Raw genomic sequence first — 25,356 nt, 5'->3', positions numbered from 1 at the left:
GACTGGCCTGTAATTTTCTGGGTCCACCTTCATGCTCTTTTTGAAGGCTGGAGTGGCAATGGCTTTCTTCCAGTCCTCAGGCACCTCTCCAGTTCTCCGTGACCTTTCAAAGATGATGGAGAGTGGCAACGATGGAGAGAGCAATAACATCTGCCAGCTTCCTCAGCACTCGTGGGTGCATCCCGTCAGGGCCCATGGATCTGTGGAGTGTCAGACGTGCCTAAATGACCTCCAGCTCAATCCTCCTCGACCAAGGAAAGGTCTTGCTTTCTCCAGACTTGCTCTCTTGTCTCCAAGCTCTGAGATTCCTGAGGGCTGCCCTTAGCAGTGAAGACTGGAGCAAAGAAGGCATTCAGTAATTCTGCCTTTTCTGCATCCTTTGTCACCAGGGCCCCTGCCCCATTCACGAGCGGGCCCACATTTTCCTTGGTCTTCCTCTTGCTACCGATGTATTTGAAGAAGCCCTTCTTGTTGTCCTCGACATCCCTTGCCAGATTTACTTCCAAATGGGCCTTAGCCTTCCATGTTGCATCCCTGCATACTCTGACAATGCTCTTATATTCCTCTCAGGTGGCCTGTCCCTTTTCACACATTCTGTGTACTTTCTTCTTCTGAGTTTTGCCTGGAGCTCCTTGCTCATCCACGCTCGTCTCCTGCCCCTTTGCTCACCTTCCTGCTCATTGGGCTGCATCGACCTTGAGCGTGGAGGAAGTGAGGCTTGAATATTAACCAGCTCTCTTGTACCCCCCTTCCCTCTAGGGCCCTAACGCATGGGATTCCTCCACCTAGGTCCCTGAAGAGCCCAAAGCCTGCTCTCCTGAAGTCCAGGACTGCGATCCTGCTTATTGCCTTGCCTCCTCCATGCAGGATCCTGAACTCTACCAGCTCATGATCACTGCGGCCAAGGCTGCCCCCAACCTTCAAATCTCCTACCAGTCCTTCTCTGTTGGTTAGGACAAGGTCCAGCAGGACATCCTTCCTYATTGGCTCCTCCACCACCTGTGTCAAAGAGTTATCATCAGTGCGCTGCAGGAGCCTCCTGGACTGTTTGTGCCTGGCTGTGTTGTCCTTCCAGCAGATATCAGGGTGGTTGAGGTCCCCCATAGGAACCAGGGTCTCTGATTGTGAGGCTACTTCCAGCTGTCTGTAGAAGGGTAGAAGGCCTCATTGACCTCCTGATCGGGTGGCCTGTAGTAGACACCCACAACAGTATCACCCATATCCKCCCATGCCCTTACCCATAAGCTCTTGACTGCTTCCTTCTCCACCCCTAAGCAGAGCTCAATGCATTCCAGCTGCTCTCACACATAAAGAGCAACWCCACCACCTTGCCCTCCTGGCCTGTCTTTCCTAAAAAGTACATAGCCATCCATGACAGCATTCCAGTCATGTGAGYTCTCCCACCATGTCTCTTGTGATTGCAATGAGATCACGGCCCTGCGACTGCACACAGATCTCCAGTTCCTCCTGTTTGTGCCCCATGTTGCATGCATTGGTGTACAGGCATTTCAGAGAGGTAACTGAGCATGCAGGTTCCCCAGGAGGGATGCAAGAGGATCCCCCACAGCCATGTCTTATATGCACATCCAYGGCTGCGTGCACCCACTGGAGGCATCCTGATTTGAGCTGTGTTTTGCTGACTACCCTGTCTCTRTAACTCTCCCCTTCCCCCATCCATCCAATTTCAAAGCCCTCTTTAYGAGGCTGGCCAGCCTGTTGGCGACACGCATGCCCTGCTTAGTGAGGTGGATCCCATCTCTCCCCATCAGTCGCTGATCTTCAAACAGGGTCCCATGATCACAGAAACCAAAACCCTGTTGCCAACACCAGTGACGTAATGCAGTGACACTAGCATCATGTGTATTAGGAGAGATTTTTTTTTTTTTTTAATCTTAAATTTTCCAGTAGATGATAAGAACCATACTATTATATACTCTTTGAACCTCTAAACAGCTTTCAAACTCACTGCGTTAACAAATGTCCAATCATCAGACCTGCTTTTAAAAACAGAATACATTTATTCTTCTCCCAAAGTAGTCTCTGATGTGTCTTCCTCAAAGCTGGTTTCTGCTTCATTTGGCCAAGTGTAGTCAGGAGAGTGATCTGAGCCAAAAACTGTTGATGCTTCTGTAACTGTGATACTACTTAATAATCCTCTAGATTCTTCCTGTAAAAAGTTACCCTTGTTTTTTGGCAAATGCTTTCTGTCATACGTGGCAGGGCTCCTTAGTTTCCTTCTTTGTGCTTCAATCTCCGCATCAGTTGCAATACTTGCAAAGGTTTTCAATTTGTTTTTCAGTTCTGATTCTGCTTCTATGTATTGGGCTGCTAGCCTTCTTCTACAGCATGGTTGAATAATCCTGGAAGGTTAGAAAGCTCTGATTAGGGGGTTAGGACATAGAACAGTGGTTTGCTGCAATGTCTTTTCTTTATGTTCAGTATCTAATGATCATTAGATACTGCTTCTCACCAATGCTAATGCTGCATGTTTCAAACTGCTCTTCAACTCACCAGTCTATCATCCTACACTGCTGCATGCTCTGACAGTGGGGGTTGTTACTACTGTTTAGTGTAAAAATTTACTTTTAAATCAATTTTGGACTGTAGCAGCAGCAGTAAATATATATAAAAATACATTTACACAGCTATACATGCATATCTCTCTATCTCACCATGCCTAGTATCAGGCTCTCTGTCTCACCTTCTTCTGCTAAAGCACACTTAGGCATTGCAGAGAATATTTTTTTCTCCAGGAGAACCTACCATCAAAAAATCACTCTCCTGATTTATGAACCACTTTGGAATGTAAAGACTATGTCAAGCAACTTTTAGAGGGATAAAGGATACTACTACCATAGCTACACCATCTAGGAACAAGAACAGATGAAAAAAAATCCCCTTCTACGACATAAATGGTTCCTGAGCTAGTGAGTAAAATACCAAATTCTGCTAAGTCTTGCCATTGTACTAGGGGCTGATTTGGCTGGAAAAGGAGCTTTGCAGAAACTGCTTGGGGACGGTGGGCGGGTGGGTCCTGCTGGATACCAAGTGGAGCAGGAGCCAGCAATGTGCCACAGCTTTGGCAAAGGTGGCCTGCAGCATTCAGGGCTGCATTAGGAAGAGCATTATCACCAGACTGAGGGAGGTGATTCTTCCCCTCTACTCAGCCCTGGTGAAGCCACATCTGGAGTGCTGTGTCCAGTTCTGGGCTGCCCAGTACGAGAGACATGGACATACTGAAGTGAATACAGACACTCACTCGGCGACTCGTAAATGAGTAAGCGATTGGAGCAGCTGACCGAGGAGGAGAGGTTGTGAGAGCTGGGATTTTTTTAGCTTCAGAAGATATCGCTCAGGGGAGTTTTCATCAATGTGTATAAATACCTGAACTGGGGGAGGGAGGGTGAACATCTGAACATCTCTCYAGTGAATCAAGCACCAAGTGGCATCAGATGTCTCTGAGAGACACGTTCTACAGCCAGGAATTAACACTTTTCATCAAGTTTAAATTTTCTACCTTTAAAGACAGCTTTACAGGAGAACAACATACTGCTGTTATGAGGAAAGAATTACTTTACACTTCTAAATAATCCCTGTGAAAAGTTTTTTTTTCTGTCTTTTGTTCAAGTTATTAATGTTTCATTGTGGCATAAATCGAGCAATTCAAAACCTTTCATATATGTATAAGCATGTTAAATACATTCATCACTTTTTTTTCCTTATTCATTCCCATCACAACAAAAGTGCTGAACCCTTGAAGCTACTAGAAGTAGTATGTTAAAAAAAAATCACTGACGAACAGATGAATAGGGAGAGATGTTGTGCACGAGAATGAAGAAGATACTTGGTAACTTTTTGTCTGAATGTAGTTTTTAATCTTCATTCAGTCAACTCTGTCAGGTGTTTTCTTCAGWCTGTTGCACAGTACCTCTCCTTATTTATCTGTTCTTTAATTCATCTTTTAGAAGATGAATTAAAGACCTATGCTTATAGGTCTTAAGTTTTCCTTGAACTGAGGACCCTACTTCCAGCAAAACCTCTAGTCTGTAAAGTGCCCTGCTGAGAAGTCTCTCTCCTCTGCAAGAAGAAAAGCAGGGAAAATCTTAGTTACTATCATCTGTCTAATTCTTAAGATTTCAAGAGTTTCATGAATGACTAGCTAGTCACAGACAACTCATCTGCCTATAAACCTTTCAATAAAAAAGAAGTCAACCTGTGTTTTTTAGAAGTAAGTAAAAGTGACTTATTTCTGGCAAACTTTTAGTGAGTAAAGATAATTTTGAGCTAAATCCTATTGAACCGAATAACAAAGATTGTTTCAGCTGTTGCAGAAAATAGTTTGATTTTTTTTGTTTAAAGTATAGGTCCTCAAATTTATTCTGACACAAAATGTATTTGATTTCTGGATTCAGGTAAGAAAAACACACACTGCTATTCTTAGTATGCTTGGCATATCTTCTACTGCAGTAAGGGGGTACACTGAGCCAAAAATCTGAATTGCTGTAGCGTTCTCCCATTTGGGCCACCACAGACTCTGTTTTTCAGTCTGTAAATTACAGAGTACCAATATGTACTGGATGCTAAAAAAAAAACCTTACAAAAGCTGTAGGTTTGTGTGTGCTTGCCTGATTCTATAGTCCAATGTCAGATTCACTTGGGAAGGTTCATTTCAAATTTTGTCAGTGAAGGAGATGCACAGGCATCCTAGCTATTAGCATTAAAGTATACAGAAATAACATTACAACATAAAATTATAGCTGTGCTTAATAGTTGTATTATATACAGTTTTAAAAAATGCCACAAATACTCTTACACCCAAGATGTCAGTATAACAAGGATGACTCCAGTGGAGATAATGAAGAAAACTATCCAGATTTGCAGAGTTCCTGAAAAAGACAGAGATTCTAGTGAGTCGCAGGAAGTAGAGCCTGCACACTCCTTCAGTTTCTCTTGCCTAGGTGTGTCAAAGAACACAGATGCTCTGCTACTCAGCACAAACAAGCAGAGAAGCAGAGAAAAGGACTCAGACATTCACAGTAACTTCTGGAAATTTAACTGGGAAGTATTTCTGCCTTTATTCACATGGTTTTATTTTTGGGCTTTGTTTATTTTCCTTGTTGTTTAGCGATCAGGATTTTGAATTTTTGTTTTTTCTACTGCAATCCAACCTGTATGATCCCTTCTGTTAACAAGCATGTGGAAATCACTACTCTGACTGCTTTCTTTCATATCTGCTTCACATTTTTCTGCCCTTGAGTACATGCCATGAAGGCATAAGATCAAAAGGAAGTAGGTGTAAGCATAGAAATGGATTATTACCTGCAAAGATCTGTRTTTCATGATACAGTGGGAAAAACACTAAATAGACTTCCCAATCCTATATCCTTTTATGATAAAAATAGCAAAAAATGATTACTTCAGTAGAATTTAAGCTGCCCTTATCATTGCCAATGCAGACTCTTTTTATTATTATTGTATAACTTACTGTGACAGTGATTTGCAGTTTTGGCTCCTTTTCTATCAGTAGTATGTTGCTTTGGACAGCTTTTGCATGCAGTTTGCCCATACTTTTCATTATAAGATCCAGGTGGACACAGCGTGCATACAGTATTATACTCAGCACTAAATCTACCAGGTRGGCATGCTACTATAAAAAAAGAGTAAACCGCTGTAAGAGTAGAACTAGAATAAAATATAGGCTTTAAAAAAATGAAATGATACTGATTATAGACCTGATTTTGAGTTTACTAAATCAGGACTGCACTATTGTAATTCTAGTGACATAAGTAGAGTAACACTAGCTACAGCAAGAGATTGTTGGATCAAACACTCTAGTGCAAATTGTCTACATGGTGCAAAATGCTGAAGTTTGTAGTCACTTTTTACTCAGCTCTTACTTGAGGAAGTTCACTAAATCTACTGCATAAGTAAATAGAAACTATTTAGAAAGAACTTCAGAGTCTGACTTTTAATTGCTGGATAATGCTGGATGATAATTTGGAGTTTTAGAGTCAAGTTGATTTCCAGGGTCATGAAAACTGATTCTTAAACTCCATTACATTCAGTTGAGAAGGAAAGATGTTGTGAGGATGAAGCTGTAGATTAATGAGATGATAATGCTCTTACAGAAATAAAATATGTTTAGTTCTTTTCTGCCTGCCTTTATGAATAAATAAGGCATAAAAATGTGGAGTTTTGTTGGTACTGTATTAAGTGGAAGATGACAAATGAAGTCTTATGCTTATTATGAAGAAATGGTAGTTTACAATCATCTCCAGCTTGTTACACCTTTGGGTTAAGACACATTTTTCTAAAATGACATCTAAACTGACATGTTTACAAAAAGAAAAGCCAAGCATAATAATATGAGCCTTATTTGGCCTTTTATAAAAGATAAAATAAGTAATTTTACTTGTCACTTTTTAAGGCAATGCTTTTGTTAATTATACGTTTCAGAAAACAAACCTGATCTTGCATATCACATGCTCATTAATAATCAGCAAGAAGCTCAAGGTGCTAATTTTGAAAGCACTAATTCCTTCAGATTCCTTCAGTGATAATATAGGCTGGGTACAAAATACAATTGGAAGGAAGAGAAGTGTTTGTAAGAGCATGTAAAAATTTTGAATCATGTTTTACTTTTGCTTCTGTTCACATCATCCTCTTCTGACTTTTGATAAAAGCTTCTGCTTATATAATTGTCATGGATAATGTATTTTAGTGCTGTAGGAAAGACTGATATAAGCAAAGAATTTTTTGACAGTATAAACATTATAAATTTTTTTRTATTTGAAAAGGTTTGGTTTCATTTTCTGTTCCATTCTCAGCAGAGCTAGACAGCAGAAGAACATTCATTGTAGGAATGTATATGTTGCATAGCAACATAGGCCTGAAAGGGACCTTCTAGGTCATAAGTGCTGTTCCCCTACACTTGTGGATAACTGGAYTGGAAAATCACTGCCAGTGCTACACACTAGTTGAGAACAGCGCATGGTTGAAACATGATCACCTAAACTGTTTTGGAAAAACAAGAAGTGCTGGAAGGCATAAAATGTGCTGGACTCATGTTCAAAAAAAAAAAAAAAGTGCTAAATTTTCCAAGATGCGTTACACAACATCCTTCAATGAATTACCTGCATTGCAGCTGACCCTTGTGAGGAAAGACTAACATTTTATCCTGCTGATTTCCAAAACTCTGCAAAAGATCAGTTGCTGCTGAATAATGTGTATGTGTGTTTGCCTGCTTGCACAGCTTTTCTGGGGATCATTAAATAGCAGCATTCTTATTTTCCCCAGAGGCCTTCTAGGCCGTCATATTAAATTAAACTTAGATAAGGCCAAATTTTTTACTACTGAATCTTATCAGGTTCATTTCCCACCAATTGCTATAAAATTCCTATAAGAAGTACAGCTCTATTTCAGCAGAACTTATGCAAAGTTATTGTTCTTCCATTACTAGAGTCATAGCTCTTCTTTTCCATCAAGGCTTCAGTCTGTTCCCTTGTTCACATTCAACACAGTTTTGTAGGACTGAGAAAGAGGGATAGTAAAACACTGCTTAGAGAAATCTCCAATAATATGTGCTCTTAACAATTTTGTTATGCACGTACTTTAAGTATATTTACATATTTACAGTAATTTACATATTGATTTCAGAAGCATTTTTAGCCATACAATTGAATACTTTAAATGTTTCTTTACTCATTTACATTCATATCAAATGAATATCAGCACTTGATATTATTATAGCTTTAATAATATCAACACTTTGTTGATACTAACAATCTATTTTAACAAAGAATCCAAACTTTTAAACTTAACAATCCTGCAGTATGTTTTTCCTGTCAGTCAGGACAATAGTCAACTTCTGTATGTTAACACACGACCACAGTTCAATTCACTCATGACAAATTCCTCGGGACTATGTTACCCATTTGCTTTTCTTCACAGCTTCAACTGTCAATAGGATCACAGCTTCAAAAGTTTAATTTTTCAATTTCTTAACATTTCTTATTTTTTATTTAGGTGAATATATTGTTTTACATATCTTTCCCTTTTCTGGACAAAACTTTTCACATCTTTAACGGAGTAATCAGCATTCCACATCTAAGTTGATGCTTTTTATCCAGCCTGACTAGCCTCACCTGCACTATGAAGGAAAGATAACCTCCTTCTTTCCCAGGATCTGAATGTCCATGCTCTTTGCAAGGTGGACACAAACTAGAATATGAAAGTGCTAGTAATCTGTATGCTCAGGACAGATCTCCCCCACAGTACTATGGGAAAGAACTGTAGCATGACYGAGTGCTTCCACTCAAAGAGCAGTGGGTATTGGGACTGCTTTTCACACCACTAAGTACTCTACTATATAGTTCCAGCTGACCAGATCCATTTGACCAGGGGTTTGTTGGGTGGTTATTCACACTGATGTGACAGACTCATATGTCACTATTGTCAAGATAGAAAGAATTTCATCCAGATATAGTCCTTGGATGCATGTGGAATGTGCTCTTTTTGGCCTGCTTAGAATCAAATTGGAATGTACTTTCTTTTTCTCAATGAGTTAGTTTTGGGCTTCAGCAGGAAAAAAAAAAATTTATCACATACAATGACCGTATTTGAAACCTCCCAGTAGACATGACACAATTCACACCAAAATAACTGCTAGTTGTGTGATGGACAGCAGTCTCTGCAGGGCTTGTGTTAATGATATATATATATATATATGATACAGCTTGCCCCATTTGTCCAAGGGTCTTAACATGTGTTAGTTAAACTGTGTTTGTTACCTAATTTTAAATACCTTGGGAGTATTCTAAGCATCTTAGGATGAAAAGTTTGGTATCTGCTTCACCACAGCTTACAGCATTAAAACATCATGCTAACAGTCAAGACGCTTTCCATTTGCAAATCAGTAGGAATATATTTTCTCCTGACAACAGTAATTAGATACCTTCTTAGAAACAAATTCTTGATACTTACTGCAACACCCTGTGCAAACTGTACTATTACTTATATTTTTACCAAATCCTGGTTTGCAATGGTCTATCTTCAAACTTGTAAGGCTTCCAGGAATATAATGCATCTGCCGATTGTATTCTTGTGAATTTAGGACTGCCAAAAATTGCTGAATCTTGGTGTACGCCTAAAAGTAGAGAAACTAATGACAGTGATTCCAACAAGACATAGTAGTAGGACAGAAAGAACCATGAAAAGGCAGCATTATTGGACAGGGAAAGAACCATGAAAAGTCAGCATTATTGGACAGGAAGAGAGGCAAATTCTGAAGGAGGTGAGTGAAAAAAGGGAGAACTGTAAGGGGGGCCAGATGTAGCTCCTATCCCTGCAGAGTACACCTTTTGTCACCTTGCTGAGGAATATGTGTTGCTGCTTTCTTGGAACAGCACAGGAAGCAGCAGGGAAGCTATTCCCGGACTTGCAGCAAAGTGACAGCTAAAACCAATGAAACTGCAACATGGAATAAATACAGTCTTTTAAGAATATATGATCTTTAAAGGTTGTGGATGAGTAATATCAGCCTCTGACACAAGACTATAAGGCTATAAGAGACCTATACAGGTTCCCCTCACCCCCACTTTCCCTCTTCTTCTGTCACTGTCACTTATTGTGTTTGTACTGGTATATAATCCTATCCTCCCACATGCCTTGGGGTAGAATTTAATATACCAGTATGCTCAATTGGACCAATATAAACTCAAAAGTACATTTGGACTGGCTTTCAGATATATGAATGTGGATGAATAATTCGCTCAGTTAGTTTGAGGCAAAGCCTGCACAGGAAATAGAGACCATTATCTGTAAATTGCAAAATGTTATCAGTGGATGTATTTTCAAAACTTTATGTGAAATCAGCTGAGATGCTTTAGACTAAGAGCCGAAAATATGCTCTACTTTTCATTTTCAGATGAAAGTAACTGGGTACCAGTTGATATGAGATGAATATAAATGCTGGGGGAGAATGTCATAGAGGATATGGCTCACTTTGGCACTGGCTTAGTTCTGCATAGCACACATGGAACTGATGGAGCTACACAGGCTGAGTGGTGAGGAAGTTAGCAATGAGCCCTTTCGACAAAGCAGCCAAACTATGTATATGCTGTATTAGTAAGTGTGTAGCCAGCTGGCTCAAGGAAGAGTATCTTCTATTTGGCTTTTCTAAGACTGGAGTACTGTCCAGTATTTGGCTCTGCAGTACAAGAAAGACAAGTGAGATACTGGAGTCCAGTGGAGGCCACCAACATGATCTACGGGTTGGGGAAGAGGCTCCAGTGACACACGAAGAGAGGCTAACAGAATTGGGCTTGTTTAGCCTTAAGAAGGGAAGGGGAAGAGGGGAAATTACTGCTGTCCTCAACTATTTAATGGGAGAGTATAGCAAGTTTGGAAGCAGGCTCCTCCCGGAGGTGCACAGTGGTAGGACAAGCGGTAATGAGCAGAAATGGGAACGTGACAGATTCCAATTACACGTAAGTAAAAAAAAGTCACCATTAGCGTAATGAACACTGGAATGGAAAGATCCAGAGAAGTTGCAGAATCTCCATCCTTGAAKATATTCAGAACTCAACTGGTCAATACCCAGGGCAACTTGCTCTACTTGGACCTGCTCTGAGTAGGGGTGACCTTCAGAGGTCCCTTCCAATCTCAATTACTCTATGAGAATGGCAGCAGTTGTACCAAACAATCAAATTCTGTAACTGCAGCACTATCCAAACATTCAGGGAAAAGCAGAACATGTGCCCAGATGTCATCCTACATTTGGATGCATTTGTTGGTTCAGCTGCAGTCTGTTTCTATTTAATAAATCACCCATGTTACTGTCTAGCCCAGGAGAGTGGAGGTTACGGAAAATGTAAATAATATGTAACTCATTGCACATAGTTTGAGAAGTTCATACATGAAAATAGTAAAGTTCAATTGAGAAAAACTACATAGTTAAAATGTATGACGGAATTGGAAATGACACTGTAAAGGTAACCTTTCTTAAGTTTGACAGGTAAGCAAAGCACTGGAAAAATAACATGCAGAAGAGCTAGAGAGCTAGTAGTTTAAAGAGAGAGAGTCAGCAACAGATCTTCAAAAATACCTTAGAAGTTAGTGCTATAAAAGTAATACTGGCTCCATCTCCATGGCTATTCAGTTATTAGTGTTCCTGACGAATCTAAAAAGCATCTCTCTTAAAACCAACTGTAATGGTGTTTGAAATTTGAAATTCCTCCTATATTTTGGACTTATTAAGGAAAAAAGGGTATGATAAGAATAAATTGGTCTGCACAACAAATTCACAGATCTCTCTCTGAAGTGTTGTTATTTCTGGTTGTAATGACAATATGGTTCTCTATCACATTTATTCTTGCATGCAGAGTTCCTTAACTATACAGGCTTTTAATACAAAGACATGAGGATAGAAATGTAAACATGGATTAAATTTCTAAAAATGTATTTTCATRCTATTAATAAATAATTGCACCTTTTTGATACAGTTGGAGGAACTTTCACAGTCTGTACTTTCACAGGGATCTGTAAATGCCAATGCAAAAGGAAAAACTGAAAATTAACCAAAAGAAATCTTCAGTTAATACATGCATTAAGACAGGTAACAGGGGATGCTACACTAAGAAACAATTTATACTCCAAAATAATTGAAGATGAAAAATAGATCACCAAACGGTTTGCAGTTCTGTGTAGTCCTGTACTTTTATTTGTTCCTMTTTCCCCACATCTGTAAAACAGGGAACATATCACATGGCAATATATGACAGACATATAAAGTACATGAAAAGAAGTCTATTTGTTCTCTTGTCTTGTGATCAAGACTGATGCTGCTGATGAAAAAAAAAATTACCTTATTAAAAAAACCAACATACTAAGTATAAGCATTCAAGCAGAAAACTGAAATTCCATTTTAAATATATTTACATACATATTATATACAAAAAGGAATATGTAGGGAGATTAGTATTCCAGTATTTAAAAAAAAAGTGTTCTGCTAGAATTTAAGTTTGAATTTTTCAGGTTACTACTAAAACTTTGGTTTTCAAGTACAAATGGCAATCAAAAATGCAGAATAGACACTGTTATATACAGTGTTATCTAGCTCTAAGTCCTGACAACTTCTGGAGTTTGCAAAAAGATATCCCTAAACTGCAGCTCAGAGTGTAGCATTCTGAAATGCATCCCTCAGTAGCAGCTCATTTTTCTCTGAGTTAGCAACAATAYTCTTCCTCCAGTGCAGGGTAGTAAGAGCAGCTTCACAGTACCAGCTGCAAGTGTTTACATTAGTCAGCTAATAACCTTCCACAAAGTAGAAAAAAAAGGTAGCTAGCAGAAGTTCAGTTCCTCTGGCATAAGAAAGTAAATTTAAATATTTGCAGCCAGTAATTCCTTGTAGAAACTGAGATGTTGCCAATGAGGCTATGGTTCCACTACCACAGCTCAGCTGAGTACTAACATAATCCAGATCAGAAACAGGCATATGACTAGATCTCCTGATTTCGCCAGAAGACAAGATACAGTATTTAGGMTGTCTAGCTTTTATGCTGGCTGCAGGAAAACAAATGCTATCTGCTCTGTCATAAACACATGCTCTGAGCATGTGTTGTTAATTTATCAGCTGCTGAGTTTTTTCTTTTTAGCAAAATTGAACTCGCAATGTAAGCTCTAGATCAGTATTTAGTATTTTATGGCTGTAATGTTTTTGTAAGTGCTACTCAGAGCCCTAATGCTGGGCCTCACAAGCTCACACAGGACCAGGTAAATCAAAGAGGAAAGTGTAAGAAATGCAAGTATACATTTCAAAACTAAAGAATGTATTTTAACTCAGGTTAGCTGTCAGATTAGAACAGTCAAGAAGTAACTTAGGTTTTAATTTTGCCAAACAATGGGGAGGATTGTGTGTCTTTGATCTCTGAATGACTTCAGTATAATTTAATGCATCCTGGATCCTTAATTCTTGTGCTGCGCTACACAGGTTCTATCAATGCTGTGGAGGACTTAGCATGAAAACTGTTGGTGTCTGGGCTTAAGGTCACATAAGGATAGTGTTGGATAGAATAATGAACATGAGTCAATTAAAAATTATCGTATCTATCTCTCTCTGTGAAACAAGAACAGTAGATTTAGATTGCTACAGTTTAGTAAAATTGAAAAGCACAGTGAGATTGTTTATTACAGATATATCTGGGCACTGTTTAAAGAGGCCAGTGTTATAACACAAGAATAATCCTTGGTTTCATAAATTTCAGTGTGTCTAATTTGACTTTTGGTAAGGACTGGGATATCATCACAGTCTTAACTCAGTATTTACAAACCTTTTTGCAGTTGATTTTCTACAATGATATTTTACTCCCTAGAAGAAAAAATGTTGTTTGTAGGAGTTGCTGATTATTTCTTCAAATTATGGTTAATACAGAATTAAGCAGTTAGGACTAGGTAGACAATATATCATGTCTCATATTTGCTCTCCCTTGTTCCTGTGGATTTTGTAATAGCAGAGTAGAGACTACAGAAACAGTTGTAAGTTTTTGGAGAGTTGCTCATAGGGCTGCTGACAGAAACCAGTTTGGCCTGACATTTTATTACTCAAAGATTATGGTCATTTTAAGAATAGGAAAGTAGATTAATGTTTCTTCTTCCATATTCTGGGAAGCTTTCCATAGTCTCTGTCATCACATAGCCCCTGCTATCATTTCCAGCTTATTTTTGCTTTTCCTATTAGGCCATTTTCACTGCAGTAGCTATCACTGCACATTTACTTCCCTGTACAAACTAACCCCTCTAACACAACACTTAATAATTACAAGAAACTTCAGCTATGTGATTTTTCTTTTTTTTTGGCAATTTAGAAAAACATGATCTTTTAAAAACAGAAATAAGCTTTTGATCTCACCTTCAGCACAGACAGTACACTCCTCTGCTGAAAATACAACTGTTCTCTATTACTTTAACTTAGGTAAACTAACCAGCCTGACGTTACATTATAAAAATTGGATATGCCCAATGTACCCAGAACACAAGTTCTACATTTTTAACTGGGTGCACATAGTGTGCATATAAATGTTTTATTACCTGTTTATTATTCTGTGTCCCACGGAAGTAATTAGAAAAACTAAAAGAAAACTATCCATCTTACCTACRAACTGGAATATAAGTTTGTGTGTTAGCATTGCTATTGTATTTGTGGCTGCATGGCACTGCATCTTCCACTGCTGAATTTCACACTGCAAGCCATGAATTAATGTCTTCAAGTCTTCTAACAGTCTTTTTTCAAAGGAAACAACTTCACTGGTTTCACAACTTTCTGCTTTGAATTCTGATGCCAGATGTAGACTTTTCCCTGGCTTATGATACACTGTAAAAAATGAAAATTCCCTTAGCTATCTGAACTCTTTCTCATCCAGTATTTATTTTAACCCAGTTAGCTATTCATATATACTTAGAGCATGCTATTACAGTAACTTGAATACCTACTTTCTTATTCTGTGTAGTACATAGTTTGTTTTCATTATTTCACAACCAATGGTCACCATTGTAGTAACAGGGTAGAAAGGTGTAACTGTATCTTAGCACCTCAATGACATTCTCACCAATATTTAATTTTTAAATGAAACTCAGTGAAATTGTGGTTTCTATACTGTAATTATATCATATCATATGATTTACGAAATACTGTCTTTCCAGCTTCAGAAGGTTACTATGGGAGAAATTGGGCAGATAGGAGCCAGAGAAATGAAACTATATAACAGAATGTATATCAAGAAGGCCAATGGAAGAAACGTCAATAATTTAATTTCCTTTTTTAATGTATGATGATTGTGATATACTACTACCCACAAGTTCAGGCAGGCAGACCTCTCAGGATTATTCTGGGAGGAAAGAGCGAGCTTTGCTAACAACTGCAAAATTTTGCAGCAGTAATAACTATCAAGGCAAGTCAATTTTGATTATACAAAACAGAATTCTTCCATTATTCCATTATTTCGTCTTGATACTTTTCTTTCATAATTGTTGCCATTTACAAATCTGAAATGAACTTTATTTTAAAATCATTGAATCCGTTCCAGTAATATAACTGAACCAGAAGTTAGATAACCTACGTTACCTTTTAGATGTTGAAACCATAGATGTCTATGGCTGAATGAGCTACCTATGCTTCCTATATAGCCCACAGAGAGAAATAAGGACTTTTAGGGTGATTCATCTGACATAATTTAAATATCCAAAGTAGGATAAGGAATAATGGATTCTAGGAATGCCTTCGAGTCAAATGAGAGTTACCCTTGCTGAGCTAATGGACAATGCATGGTATATTTCCTCAACAGTGGTAAACATAATTAGGATGCATTTAGTTGTTCTAAGAACGATTTTTGTCCAAATTCAAGAGTATTCAAAAAATGCAAGGGTGTAGTTGCAATATGGTAATATGTACGCCATATTCATGGASAGAAGTTTCTTTTGGCAAGTGTTTAAAAATATTCAGACACAACAGGAATGTGGGAACGTGTCAGAGACTCAGAAATTCTCTCTGAACTTGTCACAACATTATTATTGCATCAGGACTGTGTGTGGTACAGGAGCACTACATGAAGCACAAAACATTACCATTACTGTGATCTTTTTTGCTTTGATGATGTAAGTCATTATTTATTATACTTTGTATTTATTTTTGATTTTACAATTAGAAGAAGTGCACTCAGCAAGTAAAAAATAAAATAAAATAGAAAATATCTTGCTAATAACACAACTGAGTTAATACCACTGGGACAATCTTTGGAAATGAACTAGCTATTCAAATATTCAACTAGCTAAATACTTAGTCTACATTTCCTTTATATTTTAGTGTTTTACTTCAGACATGTACTGATCCAGAACAAGATAAAGGCATTAACAGCATGTACATAGCAATTTTAATCATTCAGCAGTATTCTGTTTTTTAATTTTGTACAGCAGATTAGATGTTCTATACGTGGGGCAGGTTTAGCTCAGTTGGTTAGAGCGTGGTGCTGCTAATGCCACGGTCACAGGTTCAATCCCCATATGGGCTATGTGGAGGGTTGGACTAGATGCTCTCCAGAGGTCCCTTCCAATCCTACAATTCTATGATGATTCTATACCAGACCACAGTGGAAACATTTATTCTTAGCTCAGGCATCTGCAGCTGCTGTTCTTTTTTAATAAAGTTTTAGTGCATACTGCAATGGCCTTTTATTATTTTTAATGTATCATAATTTTCCAAGGATACATTTTCCAGCTTAGAGTAGCTGGAAAAATTTCACTATATATGCTAACCATTTTGCTGGTCTCCTCACTTATTTTTCATTTTTAAAATGTGGTTATTCCCAAACTTTTGGATCTAGGGTGGGATAAGAATCCTTTAAGAAATGTTTCCTACATTCAACTTCCATGCATTGCAATAGGATCTAAGAGTAGTCCACAAATTGAGGTTTTTGGCCCAGATCTGTCTTTGCTAGAGGCAGTAAACTAATACTCTTAAGAAATTTAACTTTCTGGTAATTAGATACAGAAATATCTAGGCACAGTCTTGGAAAGATGTAATTTGCTAAACTGAGGAGCAGATCATGATCTTGTGGTTTTAAAACAGAACTTCAACCCTAATATTAAAAATAAATAATAGATTAAATACAGTGGCCAAGGTTGTGCCCCCCCCCAGAAATCCTGTAGGTGGCATCAAAGCATAATTTTAATTACTATTTGAGATGCTTTTAGTTTGAAAGGAAAAGGACACTATTTGGATTTTTTTAAAATTATTTTAAGAGCTAGCTATTTTCTACATMTTCCAGCTCTGTCTCTTGTTCCATTTTATTCTCAGGATCAAATTTGTACAGGCTTGATAAGGCTCTCTTGTTTTAAATAAATTTACTTTTTCTTGTAGATGCCCTACAGGAACTGTCCCAAGAATATAATTCTATAGTAGATGGACTGGCAAGTCACTTTTGAATGCTTTTTGAGGCATATGTGACATCAAGGACCTCAGGGGWGAAAAAGGTGCATATGCTCTGAATATATGAACACTTTTAACTTAAGTACTTAGCAGCTGAAAACAGTCTGTACATCTAACAGCATAAATGTGAAAACTTAGTAGATATTACTCTCAAAAATGTAGCTAGAGAAGGAGGTTAAACAGGATTTTTGAAGAATTCAGTTCTAGATATAAGCATTTAAAGGACAGTTAGGCAACTATAGCCCTTTATGACTTTAGCCTTTATAGTCATTTGATTTCGTACTGGACAGAATGAGTTATACTGTTTTGATCCGGGTAGATCATAAACAGTATGAGAAGGAAACAATTTCTGTACAAAATTTCATTATATTTTTCTTAGGCAACTTCTTTAAAGTATRTATGTATACAAGAGTTACGTGCAAGGGTTTCTTACCAATATGCTATTGCCCAGCTACTTCTGTATTTATGCCAATCCTGAGGTAAACATTGGAAAAAATATAATGATATTAGAATAAATCAAAAAGCAATATGATTAAACTTTACTTGCCATAGATCATAAAACGGACTTCTGTCATCAAATGTTTAGCATTATATACATAGGTGACTTTACAGGTATAACTTCCAGTGTCGCCCGCATGAATATTATAGATCTCCAGACAACCTTCTGCTAAAACAAGTCCTTCTGAGTCTAGAAATAGATATTTGAGATACTATAAAATAAGTAACAAGACAAAGTAACATTTTTTTTTTATTAACAGCCTCTAACAAACAAAATATTTAAGAAAGTATTTAAATGCTTGTTCTGAGTTTCCAAAGCATTTCATCGACTTTTTTCTCCTTTTGTGTGAGTGTGCCTATGTGTAGGTGATACATTTCTTGCAAAACACAATCTATAGAGGAAAAGGATAATCATGAAGAARTATTTAGAAAATTCAAATCTGGACATACCAGAAGGGAATTCAGACACAGATCTGTAATAGTTAGTGAATTACAAGTAGTAGTAGTGAAATGAAAGTAGACTATTACATTAGAGACATATTCACGACAAACGACACTTAACTCTTGGTCTTCTAAAAAACTAGTTGCTTTGGAAGAGGCCTATTTTATGTTTTTGACCTCATAACCTTTGAAATGCAAAAGGTGGTTTTATTCCCATTTCACAATAAAAAAGCCCCCAAACAAAACAAAAAGATGATTCAAGTAATGAGGAAGGCCAACGTTAATCTAATTCCACAATATATCCTAAAGCAGAACAGAAGCAGTCTTTAGATGCTTAAGGAAAAAAATGTGATCCAGTCTCCTTTTCTGATCTACTATCCATTTCCAAWTTGTCAGAAGGGGGTGAAATAGTATAAAACAACAACTGATAATTGCTCATTCTGAATGGAGCTTAGGGCTGGACACATATATTTTGAGGACATCATTCCTGTTTCTCTACATATATAGCAGTGTGCCAAATCATAAATGTTTCCTCACTAAATTTGAAGTGTTGTATTTAGCAGTTCTTACTGAGAAAGACAATGCAAAGCATTTGTAGGGTATGTATTATTTCTATAGTTTACATCTGATTATTACTTATTTTCCTTCAACTTTTTTCTTTTACCCTCCCTCTTGACAATTTTCCCCTGTTGTTTATTCCTGTTTATTGTCTTATTTTCATAACTAGCTTGGTTGTTACCTTTTTTWTCTTATTTTCCTCTTAATTGTTTTCTTCCTTCTGTTCCTTTGCATCATTTCCACCCTCTCTCACAACTCTTTCTTCCATCTTTAAAAACATCTTCTATTCTTTATATTTTTCCTCCAAACCAAATTGACACTGATCTTCTCTCAGAAGTCTTATAACCATAAACACTACATTAATACAGGAAACTGACTACAAATCCTTATCTTCTTTCTAGCTAAACATAGTCTAATTCAGAGAGAAGTAATCACAGAAGTTTTAACTGTGTTTTTTTTAAACAAACTTATATGTAAAATCTGAAGTCCTGTTCCATTTATTGTTGCTGGTATGGCATCATGTCAAGTCATTCAAATTAACTTGCATTCACTTTTGACATATAAATACATGATTTTGCATAAAATAATTTTTAAAATCATAACTTCATTAAAATTTTAAAGCTATATAATTCAAACGGTTTATACAGCCTTGTGTTTCTGTTCTGAATTTATTATTTTTCATTAAAATATCCTTCTGCTGTCGTGCAAATGCAAGACTTTTTTAAACTGCTTCTATTTTTGCATATTGTAATACAAAACTGTATAAACAAAAAATTAAAACAATGCATTAAATTAGCTGTAGATATTAAAAATATAATTACCTTTAGTTATCAAGCCTGTGGGACCAACCCACTGATATTCTGGATCATTTATTCCTTGCTTTAACAACTTTTCAGTCAAGCATTTAAGAATTAAACCTTTGGAATTAATAGAAACATAAACTGGAACTAAAAAGAAAAACCAGTATCATTAGATATATGAAAATATAGCTTGAAATCAAAATGAATACTGAGGCAAYTGACACTACTGTAAGATAGTCAATACTTCAAAGTGACCCTGTGCGTGAAATAAGGGCTTTGCTGACTTCTGTATATGCACAAAAAGAGCTTTAATTTCTCATGTCATTTATTTAAAAGCCTTGATAGAGGTGAATTTTATTTCCATGGAATACACAAATACAATCAGTACATAGAAATAATGTGAAGGGAAAAGAAAAAAACAAAACTCTCTAGATAATTAATAACTATGAAATGTCAGAACATAGATTAATATAAATGAATAATCAGGTTTCTCAAGAAATGTTTGGCTTACCGGTTGAGTTTTCTTTTCCAAGTATTTGATGAGGTGTTCGTGGAACAGCTGGGATAGATGTTATTTTCATGGATTCAGAGAGAGCCACTGAGTTGTGCATTCTAATTATACCTTCTTGTTTCAAGTGTGCATCTCCTTTCTTTGTGAGTTGAGTCTTATCCAAGAAATGAGAGCTTCCTGCTAATCAATACAAGTCAATCACATTTAAAAACAAGTAGTGCAACACTAAAAACTTTAACAATCAAAAATAAATTAAAATCAGTTCTAGTATAAAATATTTAATGATCTGTGAGAGCAAAACCATGTAACTTTGCCTTTCTGCTATATATTAGATGCTTCCTAGTCTTAAAAAAAAAAAAAAAAAAAAAAAACTTCTTAAAGCATAGGATGACACTAGCAACAATTCAAAACAGATATGTTGCCCTTTTGTTGAATTAAACTAAGTTCCAGATTCCAGAAGTAGATAATACTGAGTTATACGTAAATGTTTGGAAAATTGACTACTTGCTGCTTGATTATGTATGTGGATGAAACTTGGTGTTTGTGATTATTACTTCAGTAATAGGAGACAGAAAGAAAAGTTTCTTCTCAGAATAAGTTTCAAAAAAAAGGAAATTTTAAGAACATTTCTACCATCAATGCAAGTAAGTCTCCTTGAAAAGAATAAGTAAAAATGCCATTGCCCTAGAAAGTCTGAAAGATAAGATTGCCCAATCACATATGTGAAATATGAGGAAACCTGTCCCATCCATATTAAGTACAAATCTTAAAAAACTCCAAGTCACAGCCAATTTCCACTGCAGCAGTAATTTATACCCTTCCTAAGTTTTATCTTTGGCAAGTGCAAGTAAAACTGAAATTAAGCCCAAAAAAATATGTATTTATATTATATATATATATATATATATATATATATATATATATATATTTGGTCAAAAAATAGAAGGAAAGAGTATTTTAAGTCATTACTTGCTAATCTCTTGTGAGGATTTAATATTAGGATTGATGGGTACCAGTACTGTAAATCCACAGAAAGATATGTAATCAATGACCAAAAAAGTCTGACACCTGAGGCTGGACAGTATGAGCAATAATAATACAGAAAAAATAACATGGATATGGACACAGGAAGGACCTGAAGGACTATGTCAGGTTTCCTTATGCCAAACACGTTAGGTATTTACATATGATATTAGATTAAAAATTTTAACTATTATAGTCAATACAGAAGCGTATAGCTTGTTCAGTAAGACAGGCAGGTGAAAAAAGGAAATTCTACTTTGTCTATCAGCAATATGCACACATGTTCAAAAGCTCATCAAAGTGTAGCAAAGATAGACTTGCTGAAAGTAATCAGATAAAGACAGACAAGACAAAACACACAATTATATTGTGGTGAGGGTCAGAGATCCATGCCAAAATGGAAATATGTAGTGAAACAGATTCTGTCATAATTTACCATGAATTCATCAGACATTTATCTCCACAAAGAACCACCCCTGCCCTCTCCTTGCTGTCATCAACAGCTAATTATTTGACTATTTAGATGTTTCACTGTAGCAACAGTTGCATGCCAATTAAATATGGCACCTTTCAGTTTATACACAAATAACCCTTGAAGGTTTATCAGTACTCCTGAGTGATATCTAATAAAATGAAATACCTATAACTTAGTTCATCAACATAAGGCTACAGCCAAATATTCTTAAGTACACTGACAGTACAAAAAATTAAAAGTAATTTTAGAGAAGTTTTTTATTAATGAATCAGCTCCTAAATTAGTGACTTTTAACTCCATTCAGCCGAGCGCATCATGAATTCATTTTTAAGTAGATGGTTTAAGTATTAAAATAATAAAGAACTAAGAAAGCTTATACAGCCTCAATTTGTCACACAATGTTGTTCATATTAATGAAGATATATGTAATGGAAAAATTCACATAGTCTGAAACAGGCACTTATGTTAAACAGTTAAATGAAAAATATATAGCAGCTTGTATCTTCAAAGCACACCACAACAATTCATGTAATTCCTATAATTAGTAAATTTCTATGTGGTAAATGTCCCAAAATATTCCTAATGCTGAAAATAATGGACAGAGAATGGAAGGTTTGTTAAGGAAATGCTATAAAAGAATAGATTTAAAAATTAAAGCAGCATATTAAAAAACATAAAAGATAAAAAATTTAAAAAACAAGCATATATGTGTTTATATTGTATATACATATGTAACAATTATAACAACAATTATATACTTACTTTTATAAATAATAGCATTTTTATATATGATACAGAATAATTAACAAGGTCACAGTTAATCTGTGAATCTTAGCCTAGAAATTTTGTAAAAATAAGGTATTCCCATACAAACAAGATTCACGCATTCACTCTGCTGTTGAAYGGCCTGATCTTACTACCTTGACTATTGCTTTATTTATGGTTAGTCTTACCAAGCAGGAAAAGCATAAAAAAAACAAGAGTTCACATTCAGGGATGAAAGGCTCATAGTTTTCATTCTTTTATTCTCTCTGCCACTGTTATCTTGTATTAGTGTAAAACCAGTTACCATTATTAATGAGGCTCAGTATTTGGTATTTTTGCCAATTGAAAATAAAATCCAAATGTCAAAATTCACTGATAATAACACACATATATCCAGAAAGCATGCTCTATTCCACTGTTTATCCTTCTCCTCTTGCTTAGGTTTCAAGGTAAGAATGAAGCCAGTAGCATTATATTAACTCTTTCCAACATGGGTTTTTCAAACAGAACTGATGTAAGGCAAGACATGAGCTGAGTTGCTAAAGGCTGGTTGTAAAGTGCACAAATTGAGATAATGTAAGTATCAACAAAAAAGTCCACATACATCTATTTTTCTGTGATTTGAAGWATTAATTTTAAAGCTATCCCAGCAGAAATAATATTCTAGGGTTTTATATCCTTATAGTTAGGTATTTTTTAGGTGAGAGTCTAATTGAAAGTAATACCACAACTTACAGAAAGATATCTTTTTACTATAGATATATGTTCAGGTACAGTAAGAGCTCCATTCACAAGATATGCAGGATGGAGTGAATGATAAACAAAACTCCACATTTTTCATAGCTCCTGGAATCAGTGCCATCATTCTTAGCTAAATATTTAGCTATATGGTAAACTATGCCTGAAGTAGGCAGATAAAGACTGATGATTGTAATTACTTACTTTTGATCATATAATTTTTCCATACTTGAGCACTGTTATTGCATGTGCTATAAAACCTAAAGGTATTATAGTAGGATGCACATTACTGAGATGAAAAGAAACAGATTTGATGATTTATCTGATTAAATACAACAATAAATTGTGTTTAAAGAGTCTGGATTACATTAGAGTTATCAAAATCCATAGCAGCTCATTATTTCTGCAGACAATAGTCTTCAAGCTAGCAGCCGTAGCTGCAATGCTGAGAATTTATTAGCAAGCTTAATTTGGATTCCATCATGAATAGGGACTATTTCCAATTACAAAGATCATGAGATTTAGTATCTTCTAGTGGAACATCTTCCAGAATTAGAAAGAAGAGCATGGTATCTCACATCTGCATCTATGAGGAAAACTTCGTATTTGCAAATTATAAACGTTTTTTTACATTCCTTAACAGGAAAAAGAAAAAATATCTTTAAGTGATGACATTTGTAAAGTTTCACAGTTTTTGTGGCAGTAAGTTCTAGTCTTAGGCCAGTTACCAAGAAATCCCATATCCTGACAGAAGCCCTGCTTTGAAAAGCCAAAAATCCCTGTCAGATTTAGCCACAGTCAGAGAAAATACTGTTTCCGTAACTAGGATTAGTAATCTCTCCAGCCAGTGCAGCTAAATCCCTCAGGAATGAGAAGTCTTCAACTGCTGGGATTCACAACTGCAAAAATGCAAGCAGGAACGTGGAGTTAGATTAAAATGGCAGGCACTGCAGCAACAGCAGAGTATAGCCCTTGCCCATTCATTCTGCTGCTTTTGTAATATGGATTCAACTTGAACAGACAGGAGATAGTAAAGACTAAAACTGAGTCAGTTTCTTACAATCTATAGCTCCAGTTGACCTTGGAGATCTATGGGATCTTCTTGCTTTAGAATACCTACTAACAAACATTTAATGCTAATAATTTTTATGATTTTACAATAAAAGCAGCATTCAAATCATGCATTGTGATCAATGTCTTAAAATGCTAAGTACTAAGTAACAATAGAAGAAAAATGGGAATAGAAGGTACTCACTGGCAGTACTGAACAATGCCGACAAGGCAGAATGCAGAATGTAGATTTGAAAAATTGAAATGGTGTCTTCGAAATGATAAAAGACAAAAAAGAATAAGACATAAAAACTAAAGAATTTTTGTCTAAAATTGCATTAAAGACACAGAACATTTTGTTAACTTTAATAGAAGCCATCTATTATTTGATAGATTTAATTCATAGAAAAAAAAATAAAATCACGTAAATAGTCACGAAAAGTCATTTTTTCAGTCAAATATGTTATCTATAAAGGTTCATTAATACTGTTTTTTTAAAAAGTGTATATTGAATATATAGATATGTAATTACCCCACAGAGCAAAGAAAATGAGTGGCATATTATCATGCATTCTGTTGGAAAATTCTGAAGGGGAAAAAAAACAGAAATGGACAGAATTCATACCAAAAAGAGAGAGAGAGAGAGAGAGAGAGAGAGAGGTGCTTGATGGCTTTTTTTTTTTTTAAATGAACTGTTACCAGTTCTTTTTCTTGTCATGTTTTTTAGAGGTGACACAGGATTCTCTCTACAATCAAGAGATCTAGAAACTAACCTTAAAAAAAGAAGAAGAAAAAAAGCTGAAATCCCTGCAAACACTAGAACTGCAATTTGCCTGTAAAACTGAGGGCCAGCAATACTAGCAATACTGATAATGAGAGCATCTGAAACGTTTCTCTGGACATGAGCAAGTAAGAGGCCTGGCAGAAAGACAGTTCAGACTAATTCATACCAACAACAACAACAAAGTGGAAAAAAAGGCACGCCAAGAACCCCATGTAGAAGAAGGATAGAACAGCACAGCCAGGAGATAATGCCAGGGGAAATGCTGAGACATAAAGCTGTGACAATAAAGCTTTGAAAAACCACCTCAGCCAAGGGCAAGATCCCARAGCTCGAGAAACAAGCACAAAAAGCACAAAACCCCACAGCAGCCCTGCCACAAACACGTGATTTTGTGATCCGTTCACTGTTCGGGCGCTTTTCCTCCCCTGCAGAGTTAGCCCCACCGAACCGCACCGCGTGCTCGGCCCGGCCCCGCTTCGCCGGGGCGGGTGGGCCCAGCCCGCCCAGCGGGGCGCAAAGCCCAGCAGCGGCGGGCGTAGCCTCCTCTGCGCGGCTCTCGGGACCCGCCGCGGCCGCCGCCGGCGCGGAGGTGAGGGCCGCGGGCAGCGCTGGCCTCCCTCGACGCGGGGCTCACTCACCCGCCGCCCCAAGCAGCAGCAGCAGCGGAACCGCCGCGAGAAGCAGAGCCCGGCGGCGCGGAGACGCCGTTAACGCCATGTCGGGCCAGGCGCGCGC

At 36.8% G+C, this 25,356-nt stretch overlaps 1 protein-coding gene across 7 annotated transcripts; it reads right to left on the bottom strand.

Moving 5' to 3' along the window:
• Window positions 1-1,995: 1,995 nt before the first annotated feature.
• Window positions 1,996-25,350, bottom strand: LOC146594821 (zona pellucida-binding protein 1-like). 7 transcript variants are annotated; one of them, XM_085306812.1, is made up of 10 exons: window positions 25,260-25,350; window positions 19,787-19,966; window positions 19,297-19,422; window positions 17,526-17,666; window positions 14,150-14,368; window positions 11,489-11,565; window positions 8,983-9,145; window positions 5,486-5,647; window positions 4,814-4,886; window positions 1,996-2,360 (listed from the first exon to the last, which is right to left on the bottom strand). In XM_085306812.1, the coding sequence occupies exons 1-10, from the start codon at window positions 25,336-25,338 to the stop codon at window positions 2,018-2,020; spliced, it is 1,563 nt and encodes a 520-aa protein (XP_085162938.1). In that variant the 5' UTR covers window positions 25,339-25,350; the 3' UTR covers window positions 1,996-2,017. The 7 variants fall into 7 exon arrangements, with proteins under 7 accessions (XP_085162938.1, XP_085162940.1, XP_085162942.1 ...); XM_085306814.1 differs by having other exon boundaries at window positions 11,489-11,538; XM_085306816.1 differs by having other exon boundaries at window positions 19,297-19,392.
• Window positions 25,351-25,356: the final 6 nt, after the last annotated feature.

Source organism: Rhea americana, unplaced genomic scaffold (genome assembly GCF_003343005.1).
Source record: "Rhea americana isolate MKP2758 unplaced genomic scaffold, rheAme1 scaffold_248, whole genome shotgun sequence".
NCBI classification, from domain to species: Eukaryota; Metazoa; Chordata; class Aves; order Rheiformes; family Rheidae; genus Rhea; species Rhea americana.
Note: the sequence above shows the minus strand (reverse complement) of the source record. Positions and strands in the feature narration are given on the sequence as shown.